Source organism: Thamnophis elegans, chromosome Z, assembly GCF_009769535.1.
Source record: "Thamnophis elegans isolate rThaEle1 chromosome Z, rThaEle1.pri, whole genome shotgun sequence".
In the NCBI taxonomy this organism is placed as follows: Eukaryota; Metazoa; Chordata; class Lepidosauria; order Squamata; family Colubridae; genus Thamnophis; species Thamnophis elegans.
In genome coordinates this window covers 127,379,884-127,393,265 of record NC_045558.1, presented here as the reverse complement: position 1 = coordinate 127,393,265, position 13,382 = coordinate 127,379,884, and the positions used below count along the sequence as shown (strand labels likewise).

General features: G+C 45.8%; 2 protein-coding genes across 3 annotated transcripts in view; one reads left to right on the top strand and one right to left on the bottom strand.

Moving 5' to 3' along the window:
• LOC116522287 lies at positions 1-3,965 on the top strand. The gene is made up of 2 exons (XM_032237116.1): positions 1-80; positions 2,870-3,965. The coding sequence occupies exon 2, from the start codon at positions 2,878-2,880 to the stop codon at positions 3,895-3,897; it is 1,020 nt and encodes a 339-aa protein (XP_032093007.1). The 5' UTR covers positions 1-80; positions 2,870-2,877; the 3' UTR covers positions 3,898-3,965.
• Positions 3,966-8,339: 4,374 nt separating this feature from the next.
• The window catches only part of KHNYN (KH and NYN domain containing), a 34,948-nt gene continuing 29,905 nt past the window's right edge, over positions 8,340-13,382 (bottom strand). For both annotated transcript variants that reach the window (XM_032234941.1, XM_032234940.1), the window contains one exon: positions 8,340-9,643. In XM_032234941.1, coding sequence (XP_032090832.1) covers positions 9,319-9,643 — 325 coding nt within the window. In that variant the 3' untranslated portion in view covers positions 8,340-9,318. The remainder of the gene's footprint in view (positions 9,644-13,382) is intronic.

The following is a 13,382-nucleotide window of genomic DNA, read 5'->3' as shown; positions in this document are numbered from 1 at the left end:
CGCATGCCCACCTCACCCCGGAAGACTTTTGCGCTGCGTGGTTCCCCAGTCCCTGCACTCTTGTCGCCGCTGTCGAGCAGGTGAGAGTCGGTCGGGTTTCCTCCAAGCTTTCTCCCCCTTCGACCCGCAGCCTCTTTCTCCCCACACACCCCTCTCCCTCCGGGCCTGCGTTTTCTGCCCCGCCGCTCCCATTCCTACCAGCGGGGCGGAATCATGGCTTCTCCCGGAGCAGAGACAGGCAAAGCGCAACGCATTCGCGGTGTATGTTTGCATTGAACAACAACAACAACAACAACAACAACAACAACAACAACAACAACAACAAAATGGCAATTTGGAATCATTGGGCGAGCATCCCGTATGGTATTGCAAGGGGTCTCCAACTATGGCCACTTTAAGACTTGCGGACTTCAACTCCCAGAATTCCCCAATTGGGGAAATCTGGGAGTTAAAGTCCGCAAGTCTTAAAAGTGGCCAAAGTTGGAGACCCCTTGGGTTGGATAGTAAGTAGCCTCTTCTCAAGTCCTTCCCCGAATGTTCTGCCAGTTTGGGAAGACTAGAAGTGTGGGTTGGCACCCAAAGAGGGTTGCCTAGTTTAATGGAAAAGAAGAGGTGACATGACAACTGCAGAAAAAACCATTGCTACCAACCTGCCTCCCATTAAGGACCTGTAGACTGCATGAGTCAAAAAGAGAGCTGTGAAAATATCCACAGACCCCTCGCATCCTGGACATCAATTGTTTCAACTTCTACCCTCAAAACGGCGCTATAGGGCACTGCACACCAAGACAACTAGACACAAGGACAGTTTTTCCCCCCTGAATGCCATCACTTTACTTAACCACAATTCCCACAACACACTCAAGTAATTTACTAAGCCTGCAAATTATTCCTAGTTATCTATCTCTTCCCATTTATGACTATAACCATGTTGCTTGTATCTTTCAATTTATATTGTTTTATTTGTTTATTAGTCTGATTTGATAGCTTATTAGTTGACTATCACTAAGCGTTGTATCTTTTTATTCTTTATAAATGTATTTTAATATCCTTAGGTACACAGAGCATATACACCAAAGACAAATTTCTTGTGTGTCCAATCCCACTTGGCCAATAAAGAATTCTATTCTGTGATAGCAGTGTTCCAATATCTCAGGGGCTGCCACAAAGAAGAGGGAGTCAAGCTATTCTTCAAAGCACCCAGGGGTAGGACGAGAAGCAATGGGTGGAAACTAATCAAGGCGAGAAGCAACTTAGAACTAAGGAGAAATTTCCTGACAGTTAGAACAATTAATCAGTGGAACAACTCGCCTCCAGAAGTTGTGAATGCCCCAACACTGGAAGCTTTTAAGAAGATGTTGAATAACCATTTGTCTGAAGTGGTGTAGGGTTTCCTGCCTAAGCAGCGGGTTGGACTAGAAGACCTCCAATGTCCCTTCCAACTCTGTTATTCTATTCTATATAATTCGATGTGGGAAAGGGGGGGGTAAGGGAGAGAGAGGGGAAAAACCCCAAGATGAGTTTTGAGTGGGGCCATGATGAGAAGTTGGCAATGGATCCACATCCCTGTTTTGGAAAGAAAAATAAATAAACATCAAAAACCTTTGTGAGGATTGTCAGTTGCAGTCTGGGTTAGAAAAGGAAGGAAGGAAAGGGACAGCGAGGGAGGAAGGAAGGAAATATATATGTGTGTATAAATAGCTCTACACATACTTAAACAGTATGAGTGTGTAAACCAGTGGTAGTCAACCTGGTCCCTACTGCCTACTAGTGGGCGTTCCAGCTTTATAAATTTTCTAAAGTTAAGTTACTTCCCTACTTTATAAATCACCATTACTGTGGAACCGGTGGGCGGTTAGAAAATTTTACTACTAACAGAGATACAAAAGTGGGCGGTAGGTATAAAAAGGTTGACTACCCCTGGTGTAAACACACACACACAAAATCAAAACTACATATGTATACACACATACTAATAAACACACATATATACAGACACCTAAACAAATGCACATAAACATCTATAGACCTATAGATGTTTATGTGCAGAATGTGTTCATACACCAAATAAAACACTGGTAATTAAATATTTAGTGTATTGATTACTGATCAAATTGAGGATAATATCTAAGCGTGTTTCCCAATCTTGGCAATTTTTAGATATGTGTGGTCTTCCCAGAATTCCCCTGTCGGTCAGCATTGTGATTTCCAAACAAGGGTTTATGCCCTTTCGTGTTTGGGGCCCAGGCAGCTGCGGCTTAAGTCAATTAATCATAGTTTCCGTGTGGACCTATTGGGTGGCTCTCCAATTATTTGATCATGGCTCTCTGAAGTCTAAAGTAGAATGGCCTGTTAACCAGGGCTACAAGGGGCTAGAGCAGGGATGGCTAACCTATTTGCCGTTGTGTGCCAAAAGTGCACTCACACCCATAATGCAATGTGTGTGCGACACACACACATGTGCGCGCCACCCCCACACATGCATGCACGACACCCACCCACCCCATGCCTCCCTGCAGCCTCCTAGGAACAAAAACAGGCTGCAGGAGGGAGGGGCGCACTACACACATCCCGTATCCCGTTTCGGGCCTGGTAGCCCTCCTGGCAGCCTCCTGGGACCAAAAACGGGCCATGGGGGGAGCCCCCCGCAGGTGACGCACCCCCCTGCCCATGCATGTGCATCCCCTGCTTGCGCAGTAGAAACTGAAAATCAGCTGGCAAGCGGGAGGTATGCGTTCATGCACTGTGGAGCTGAGCTGGGGCAATGGCTAGCATGCCCTCGCCATCACAGAGCTAGAGGGTAACAGTATCAAGAAGGTGGTACAAATGCCTAAAATGGTCTTTCATTAAACTCATTTTTAATCCACAGTCTCCTCCATGGCTTCCATCGTTCCCCCGACGGCTTCCCCAGGCTCAGGGGTCCTCGTGACTCACCACGGCGCTTTCGTGATCCGTTCTGATTTGGGTTACTTCCTCCAAATGACTGACTTCAGCTCAGGGCAAGATCTCAAAATACAACCCCTTCACCCTGCTTGCCGCGGAAAAGACCACTATGTAGGAGACCCCAGCGGTCCGGCCATCTATCTCCTCCACGGGGACTCCTTCTGCCAAGTGCCGGACCTGACCTCCAAGCCGCCCACGGATGCCTTCCCGTTGCACCCCAGCTGCCGCGGAGCAGACCATTACGCATTCTGCGAGGGAAGCTTTTTTATCTTCTTCCTGTCGCGAGGGGTGGTCCTGTGTGTGGCTGACCTGGCCACGGGGGCCTTGGTTAAGGAGATCCACTTGGAACCCACTCTCCTCAATGGGCTGTACTACTATGGTGCTGATTCTGCCCATCTGGCTTGCTTCAGGATGGACGAGGAGCAGCGGCTTTGCGGCACCCGTTTTGCCGCCACTGCAGGATCCAAGGAGGAGTCCTTCGCGATTCACCCGGACGTGGTCTCGTTCCTCCCAGGCGGACTGTCCATCACGCACGGCGCTGCCTTCGGTCAGTGGCAGTGCCTCAAGCTCCTCTCCAACGAAAGCGACCTGCCCATGCCCAGCAGCAATGAAATATCCCGCATGGTTGGCTATACCAAGTTGGAACTTGGGCTAAAAGCTCACGTCGACCCGTCGGTGAATCCGGAATCCCTGGCAATGTCTCTGCTCCAGCACCACTTTGCACTCCCTACGATCTATGGAGGACTGGGACTTCAGACCGAGCAAGAAGAATGGGAAGACGCAGTGGAGGAAGAAGAGCCTCTCCGGGTGATCCTACAGCCCAGGCAAAAGCTTTACTGGTGGCATTACTGCCTGGGGTTGGGCAAGACGCCTGTCTTGTATTGCCGGTCACTGAAGATCACCCGCAATCCTTCACCCCCTACAAACATACCTTTGCCACGGGCTGAGGTTTGAAGCCAGACTTCAGGGCGGAAGCTTTTAACAGGGCTAAAAAGAAATAAATAAATGGATATATTTATGTACTTCCTCTTCTTGTTATCTTTCAATCGCAAGAACAACTCCTTGTTTGGCGACTGAAGTTGTGACGGTGCTGAACGAGAGGTGGGGAGGGGGGGTTACAACAGGTCGTTGTGTAGTTGCGGCCATTGCAACATCCCTGGGGTCGTGTAAAGAGTGTTCCCAACTTACCATAGTTCATTTAGTGACCATTCAAACTTGCAACCGCACTATAAAAAAGTGACATGTGACCGTTTCTCACACTTAACAGCCGTCGCAAAAGATGCCCACATGATCAAAATTCATACACTTGGCAACTGACTCGTGATGGTTGCAGCGTCCCAGGGTCACGTGATCGCCTTTTTGTGTCAAAGGGGGAAGCCGGAGTCACTTAACTGCATTCCTAATTTTAACAACTGCAGAGATTCACTTAATGACTGTGGTAAGAAAGGTCATAAAGTGGGGCAAAATCACTTAGCGGTGGAAATTTGGGGCTCAATAGATTCAAGTCAAGGACTACCCGTAGGTGGGATTTAGCAGCTGGACAAGTGGCTTGCAGTGACAATATTGCAAGCATTCCAGCCATGTGATGCTCCTTTGCAAACTTCCACTATCGGCTTCTGCCAAGCAAAGTCATTGGGGAAGCCAGCGGATCATAGACGATGATCACGTGACTACGGGAACTGCATGAGATTTACCCAATGACAGGAACTGGGACTGCCACAACTGTTGTAAGTTGGTAAGTTGGCGGGCATAGGATGTTACACTTTACGAATGTGTCACATAGCGATAGAATTCCTGGTCCCAATTACCATCATTAAGCAATGACTACCGTATTTTTCAGACTATAAGACGCTCTGGACTATAAGCTACGCCTAGCTTTTGCAGAGGAAATCAAGAAAAAAATCTGCCTCTGCCTCCCAGCATCTATCCAGTATTCATCTGACACATTTGCCTCGGACCGTTCGCTGCCGCCCCTTCGCAGCGGCCCTTTTGCTACCACCATGACTCATTCACTGCTGCCGCGGCCCATTCTACAATAGCTGATCAGCACCCCACCAACACACACACACACACACGCTGCAATATTTGCTGTTGTCTATGGGGGAGAGGGGAAGACAGAGATAGTTACCATATTTTTTCGGAGTATAAGACGCACCAAGGTTTTGAAGAGGCAATTTTTTTTAAAAAAAGTTTTTGCACTCTGCAGGGCTTCTACAGGCTCTGCATGGCAATTTTAGTGATGGGGGCGGGGCTTCAGGAGGCAAAAAAATGCTGTATTCAGTGTATGACACACCCAGATTTTCAGCCTCTTTTTTGAGGGAAAAGGGTGTGTCTTATACTCAGAAAAATATGGTATCTAGGAGTCTGTAATGGAGTAAGGTTGCTCAAGGGATGAGGAGATAGATTAGCTTAGTCAAGTCAAGGCACACAAATCTCCTAATAAGGAAAATTAGGTAACTATTTCCTCTGTCCAGAAGGGCAGCAAGTTAGAACTCACCAGCTTGGGATGGGGGGGGGGGGGACCTCAATCGCTTTATATCAAGAGAAACGATCTTAGATGTTTGCTGATAGCTCTTTTTGGGTTTGTTCATATGGAATGGGACAATTCCCCCCCCTGGTCAACTCAATTTGCCACGGCAGAACTCGTTGGGAGGAGGAAAGGACGACAATTCCACAATTTAAAATAATTCATTTTGGTCGTTCACATTTCATTGTGCATCCTTTCTTTAGTTATTCCTTCCATCGCTCCTTCAATATTAGTATAACTTCTGTCCCACGGTGACTTTGTCCTACAGCAAGTTGACTATGCCAAGTCCTTAGACCAGTGATGGCTAATCTGCTCCAGACCGAGTGCCTGGGTGCAAATGCGCATGCGCTAGAACTCCCAAAACGCTGCGCATGTGCGGCCCACATGCATGCGCCCTGCCCCTCTGTGCATGTGCACACCCTCCACACGTGCCCCACCCCCACACATGTGTATGCGCCCCCCCACCCCGTGCGTGCACGCATATCCCTCTGCATGTGCCCTACGCATTTGCGCCAGAGACTCAATGACTAGGTTTGCCATAACGGTTCAAGACCCCCCCTCCTTGTTCATAGGATCTTAAAAAAGCACAGAATCCTGTGATCAGCTTTGCTTATGAGTTGTGGACATGAAAAACGCTTGGGTGGACATGAGAGGTTTTGTGATCTTCCACATTTCCAATTTGAGAAACACAAAGAGAACCTACCTGGTTGTCCTTCACACAATGAGGTAAAAAAAAAAAAGGTACCGTATTTTTGGGAGTATAAGACGCACCTTTTTCCCTCAAAAAGGGGTGAAAATCCGGGTGTGTTTTAGACACTGAATACAGCAATTGTGGCTTACTGAAACCCCGTCCCTTTGCAAAAATTGAAGTGCAGAGGGTTTGGGAGGCTTGAAAAGTGCTCCTGAGGGCTGGGGAGGGCGGTTTTTGCCCCCCCCCCCCCCCGACCCCAGGAGCACTCTACAAGCCTCCCAAAGCTCTGCATGCCCCCCCGCATTTTTTTTGCAAAATACCAGGCGTGCAGAGGGTTTAGGAAGCCTGTAGAGTGCAAAAACTTTTTTAAAAAATTATCTCTTCAAAATCATGGTGCGTCTTCTACTCCGGTGCGTCTTCTAGTCTGAAAAATACGGTAATTCAGAGTGCTGTGATTTTTTTCCCAAGGATTTTTCATCAAAACATCAGAGTTAGGAAACAGAATAATATGGAAACAATGCTAGTCGCAAAATAACTCTCCTCTACTACAGGTAGTCCTTGACTTACAACTATTTGTTTAGTGACCATTTAAAGTTAAGACAGCATTGAAAAAAAGTGACTTATGACTGTTTTTCACATGGCTACCTGCAGTCCTCGAGTTACAAACAGTTCATTGAGCGACCGCTCAAAAGTTACAGCAGCATTGAAAAATGTAACTTGTTTCATAGTTACAACCTTTGCTGTGTCCCGAGTGGTGGTCACCTTTTGAGCCAGATTCACTTAACAACCGTATTACTTAACAACGGCAGTGATTCACTTAATAATTGTGTCAAGAAAGGTTGTAAAATGGGGGCAAAACTCAACAAATGTCTCACTTAACAGAAATTTTGGGCTGTTGTAAGTCAAGGGTTATCTTATTGCAGCATTCCTCTTGGTCACGTGATACAAATTTGGGTGCTTGGCAATGGGTTCATATTTATGACGGTTGTGGTGTCCTGGGGATCATGTGACCATCATTTCCAAGTTTCTGAGGAGCAAAGTCAGTTGGGAAAATCAGATTCACTTAACAGCCGGTTACTAACTTAAGAACTGCAGTGATTCACTTAACAACAGTGGCAAGAAAACTTAAGAACTGTCTCGCTTAGCAACAGACATTTTGGGCTCAATTGTGGCCATAAGTCGAGAACTACATGCATTACATAACTTTGGCTTTCCCCGACCTGGGGCCCACTAGCAGCAACAGGATACCAATTCCAAGATATTGTTCTGACCGAAGCTTCCCAAGAGCATGAAGCAAACTCCTAGTTCCGATAAAAACTCTTTATTAATTTACTCTGAGTTCTGCTCATTCACATCCAGAAAAGTCTTTCAAGGGAGGATTTACAGTCACAGACCTTATCTGGCTTACAGAGCTGGCAGGCTGATATCTGCAAAACTTGGAAGGAGTCTCGGAGAATCAGGAACCAATGAAGCGAACTCATTGTCTCCTGCAAACTCCACTCCTCTTTCGCTCCTCTTTTATTTCCTCTGGGAGGGGCCATTCACCGTCCACCTGTGGCTTTACTCGACCCGTCGACCCCTGTTCTTTAGCTGTTCCCTTCGTCTGGCAACTCTGCGCATGCGCATACTGGGAATAAGCTCCAGCTGTTCCTCTGCCTCACTGATGTCTGACTCTGAAGGCAACTGATAACTGGCATATGGCTCTGGCCCCATCTCTGCCTCTGACACAGAGCCCTCATCAGAGCCTTCCCCAGACTCCAGGACGGGCCTGTGTTCCTCCCCAACCTCCTCACTGTCCGAATCTGGCAAACCGAATCTGGTAGACCACAACAGATACTTTGAGGGCACTATTAACACACAATACTGTTTTCAGAAAACAAATTTTATTTTTAGCTTTCAAAAAATAGTTAGGAAGAACAGTGCAATATTTTTTTCTCCCTTTATCCTACAAAAGTATAATTTTAAATATATACATATATTTAATAAAAATTAACCCTTTTATTTATAAGAGACTGTATAAGAATTGACCCACCCACCCACCCCAAACGTACTTGAATTGCGTGAGGAAAATTTAAAAATCTCTGCATAAAATTGATTTTGGCACCCTACTCAAAAGATATAAAATAGGATTTATACAATCAGTATTGGAGGCTCAGATTTTTCTTCGAACCATTTGACTTGGATGACTAATTCCCATCCTTTTTTTTTTTTGAATAGCAAGATGGATAACTGCACCTTTAGACACTGAATACATCTGGAGGTTGCCACTTTGAGGAAAGCTATTGTAGAAGTATAAAACAGCTTTTTTTTTTTTTATCAAACCAGAAATCTAATCTTGCAATGCGTGTTAATATTAAACTGGACTCCAATCAAACTGGGTGAATGCTGAGAATACACAACGGTGGTCCTTTCGCTAAGCCTAAAAGGGAGATTCTGTGTAAGCATCTCTACCAATAAAGGAGAACAGTGATAGCTCAGGGTTAATGTAAGGGGTTCTTGATGCTCTCTGAGCTTGGTTGTTTTCTTGCAGACGTCTCACTACCCAACTAGGTAACATCATCAGCGCTATCACTAGTGACCTAGTTTGGGTAGCGAAACAACTACAAGAGAACAACCAAGCTCACGGAGCACCGAGGATCCCTCAGCTCTCTACCCTTTTAAAGCAAAAGCTTACAAAAGTCGTGATATTTTTTTTTTAATCACAGAATTTGCTGATTGGTGAAAACGGAGCCCAAGATTGGATGCTGGGAATTGGGCCTTTAAGAGTGAGAAATCCTGCAAGGAATTTCTCCCGGCAAAGGACCGATTTATTTGGAGTCATTCCGTCTCAAAAGTCTTCCGCTCTCCCATAGCTTAGGTCCGCCATATTGCGTGTCGGGAGTCAACTTCCGGCAAGCGACTTCACGTTTCCGGAATGGAGCGAGAGAGAGAGAGAGCGCGCTCCGATTATTGAAGAGAAGGAAATCTGATGGAAAGGTGAGATTCATCTGATATTAAAGGAAACAGGGGGAAACAACAACAACAGTGCCGTCTTCATTCTGAAGCATTTTCTCCACAAAGGCCACGCCAATCATTTGAAGTTCAATATCTGAAGGCAACTGTGTTAGGTCCCCTCATTTTGGTAACATGACACAGAAGGAATCATCCACCAGCTGGTTCAGAAAGTAAAACTGAGAATGGCCTCTGAGAGCTTATTCAGGTCTTGACAGCAAAGCTCTCTCATGAGCACAAAGTCCACTTTTCTGTCTTGTCCCACAAAAATCTCCAAAAGCTTCTTCCTCAGCCACTCGGTCTCCTCCTTGGAACGGAGTTTCTCCTTCTCAACCGGGCTGTCCTGCCATCCTCTACTGTAGTCCTCTCCAGAACCTGAAGGGGGCCTCCTGTCCCGGAGGTGAAGGACCTCTGTCTGCGAGACAGGACGGGGTGGCGGGAACAGTGAGGAGGGCTTTCCGTTGAAAGAGTGGCAGTCGGGATACTTGGTTCTGCAATGGGAAGAGAGGGGGGAAAAAAGCAGAAAAATTCAAATCATGCCCCTGTTTTGCAAGAAATGGATTGGTTAACTTTTTAATTTTTTTTTCATCTTTCTCTATTTGAAGTAGCAATTTGCTTATTTTAAAACCAACTGTTTTCATTGGAGATTGTTAGATTGATGGCAGACTCCGGCTCCCTTGCCCCACTTGCTCTCTGCTCCCCACCCATCCATCTTTTTAACAATAGCACTTAGACATATATTGCTTCACAGTGCTTTTACAGTCCTCTCTAAGCAGTTTACAGAGTCAGCCTATTGCCCCCAACAATCTGGGTCCTCATTTGACCCACCTCGGAAGGATGGAAGGCTGAGTCAACCTTGAGCCTGGTGAGATTCGGACTGCCAAACTGCTGGCAGCTGGTGATCAGCAGAAGTAGCCTGTAGTCCTGCAGTCTAACCACTGTGCCACCACGGCTTGGGGAGCAAGTCCTGTCCTGTGCAGCCTGACGCCATCACACCGATGACACAAACTGTGTCATTATGCAATTTAAATAAGTCACACTGTGACTTGTGATGGACACTTTGGGCGATAATCCCCTCTATGAACAGGACAATAGCTCGAGAATGGGAGTTCAGCAAGCTGAGTGAAGATGGATCAAACTAGGACGGGCTGGAATTCTTTTCATTTTTGTGGGGCCGACTGGGGGAATTCCCTCCTCTACACATTTGGCTGTGAAAACCAGTTTAAGCTGCTATCGTTGTTTCCATGCCTTTACTTCTGTTTATCCAGCTATTCCTTTTTCTACCTTTTTATTGTCGTAAGCTGCCTAGAGTAGATAGCGAGATAGGTGGCAAACAGATTTGACAAAATAAATTTTAAAAAGAAGTTTTCACCCAATAAGATAAACCCGTGGGTTTTATGCACCACTGGGAACATCTCATGGTAATTTAAGAAGAATTTAAGCTTGCTTGCCAAATTAGTAAATTAACAGAGTTGGAAGGGACCTTGTAGGTCTTCTAGTCCAACCCTCAGCCCGAGCAGGAAACCCTACACCATTTCTGACAGATGGCAGTCCAATCTCTTCTTGAAAACCTCCAGTGATGAAGCTCCCGCAACTCCTGAAGGCAACTTCTGTTCCATTGGTTTTCATTAAAACTTATCTTCAATTAACATTTCTCAGATAATACCGTATTTTTCAGAGTATAAGACGCACCTTTTTCCCTCAAAAAAGAGGGTGAAAATTTGGGTGCTTCTTATACTCTGATTATAGCATTTTTGGCCTCCCGAAACCCCTCCCCTTTGCAAAAATGGCCGTGCATAGCCTTTAGGAGGCTTCCAGAGTGCTGCTGGGGAGGGCAAAAATGAGCGAAGAACAGGCCATTTTGTTGCTCGTTTTTGCCCCTCCAGCCACCAGGATCACTCTACAACCCACCTAAAGGCTATTCATGCCCTTTTTATTTGACAAAAAGTGGCCCCGTTTTCACGAAAAAAATGGGTCGAGTTTGGGAGATCTGCAGAGTGCAAAAACTTTTTCTTTTAATTCGCCTCTTCAAAATCTTGGTGCGTCTTGTACTCTGAAGAATACGGTAATGAATAGCACAATGGAATTCCATAATGGAACCCTGGTGCTTTGGACTGAGCAATAATTGGAAGGTGAGATACGAAGGATTGATGGCAAAGGATTGGTTGTGGCAACTAAAAAGTCAGGCCCTTCCCACTTCTGGCCACAAGATGGAGCTCTGCCACTGTTCATCATCATCATAGCTTCCAAAGCCTTCAACATGATTGCAACCAAGAATTCCAGGAACTGTAATTTCCGTAGAATTAGAAAAAGGGCAAAGGTGGCAATTGGGAAATATCTGGCAGCTGCCACCACCCCGTCCCCTAACATGTTTTGCTATCCTGCCATTCCAGACCTGTTTCTCACCACCAACATGGTAGCAACCAAGAGCAGCCTTTGTTCTGACCGAGGCTTCCCGAGAGTATGAAGCAAACTCCTGGTCCCAACAAAAAAACCCTTTTTATTCATTTATTCTGCTCATTCACATCTAGCAAAGTCTTTCGAGGGAGGATTTACGGTCACAGACCTTATCTGGCTTGAAGAGCTGGCAGGCCGATATCTGGAAAATTTGACAGGGAGTCACTAATTGTCTCCTGCAAACTCCACTCCCCTTTCGCTCCTATTTTATTCCCTCTGGGAGGGGCCATTCACCGTCCACCAGTGGCCTTACTCCCAAGTCGACCCCTGTTCCTTAGCTGTTCCCTTTGTCTGGCAATTCTGCGCATGCGCACAAAGGGAACAGGTTCCAGCTGTTCATCTGCCTCACTGATGTCTGGCTCTGAAGGCGGCTGATAACTGGCATATGGCTCTGGCTCCATCTCTGCCTCCGACACAGATCCCTCATCAGAGCCTTCCCCAGACTCCAGGATTGGCCCATGTCCCTCCACAACCTCCTCACTGTCCGAATCTGCTGCCAGCTCCACTGGCGGGCCGAAACAGCCTATGACTCTCAGTTGCTATCCAAAGCTAAACCTGGTTAATGCTTAGATTATGAAGGGAATGTCGTGCTTCAGAGAAATTGCCAATCCATAACTGACTGAAGGCCACTTCATCGGCCACCCCAAGATTGAAAGTTGAAAGACCAGGAAGTTGAAATTCGTCATGAACACATCGTTTCCTTGTGGCTGTCGAAGAAACCATAGAAACCACAAAGGAAATTTTATCTTTGGCCTCAGCTATTGGCAGCCTCATTGCATAGAGGAACAGGAAGAAGTCCCAGATTATGAAGTTGGACAGAAACTACGTGGGCACTCTGGCCAAGAAACCTGAAAGAATTTTTGAAAGATTTAAAATTGATTTTTTTTAAAAAAGTTTTGTTTTCACGGGACTTAAATTTGAATTCGATATCGATTTAGGTTCTGTAGATTGATTGCTAAAGTATATACAATATTACTTAAGATGAACCTGGTAGATGAATGTGTAAAAAATAAAAATCTACGGTAAAACGGGAAAAATTTTTTGAGTATAATGATAGATAAATGGGAGAATGTATGGACTAATGTATTAAAATTTGCTTTGATTTATAGTTTGAAAGAAACATGCCCTCCCATAAAAAACCCCAAGAGTTGCCAGGAGTTCGATCCTGACTGGCTCCAGGCTGACTGAGCCTTCTGTCCTTCCGAGGTCCATAAAATGTGAACCCAGATCGTTGGGGGCAAGAGGTTGACTCTGTAAACCGCTTAGAGAAGGGCTGTAAAGCACTATGAAGTGGAATATAAATCTAAGTGCTATTGCTATTGCCTGGCCCAGAATGGAACTATTTTTCTTTCCATCCACCTATAAGACGTTGGTTTTTAAATCTAATGTTCTGACCCAAGCAAGAAGCAAAGTCTTGGTCCCGGCAAAATCCTTTTTAATTACACGACTGTGAATTCCTTTCATTCATAGACCACAAGGCTTTGCAAACAGTCTTTCAGAGGGTTGTTTATCAAATACGAACCTTATCTTGTTTGGCAAGCTGCCAAACAAGGGCAAGGCAAAACTTGGCACAGAACTTTTCTCTCTTGACATGAACAGTTGAACGAATTGTTTCCCGCAAAAGCCCCCTCCCCATTCACTCTCTTTCGTTTCCTAAGGGAGGGGCCAATCACCTCCAAGGTTTGGCTTTACTCCCAAATTTCTGACCGTGATTTCTGAGTTGTTCTTGCTTTCTTGAAGCTCTGCGCATGCGTGCACTGGGAACAGGCTCCA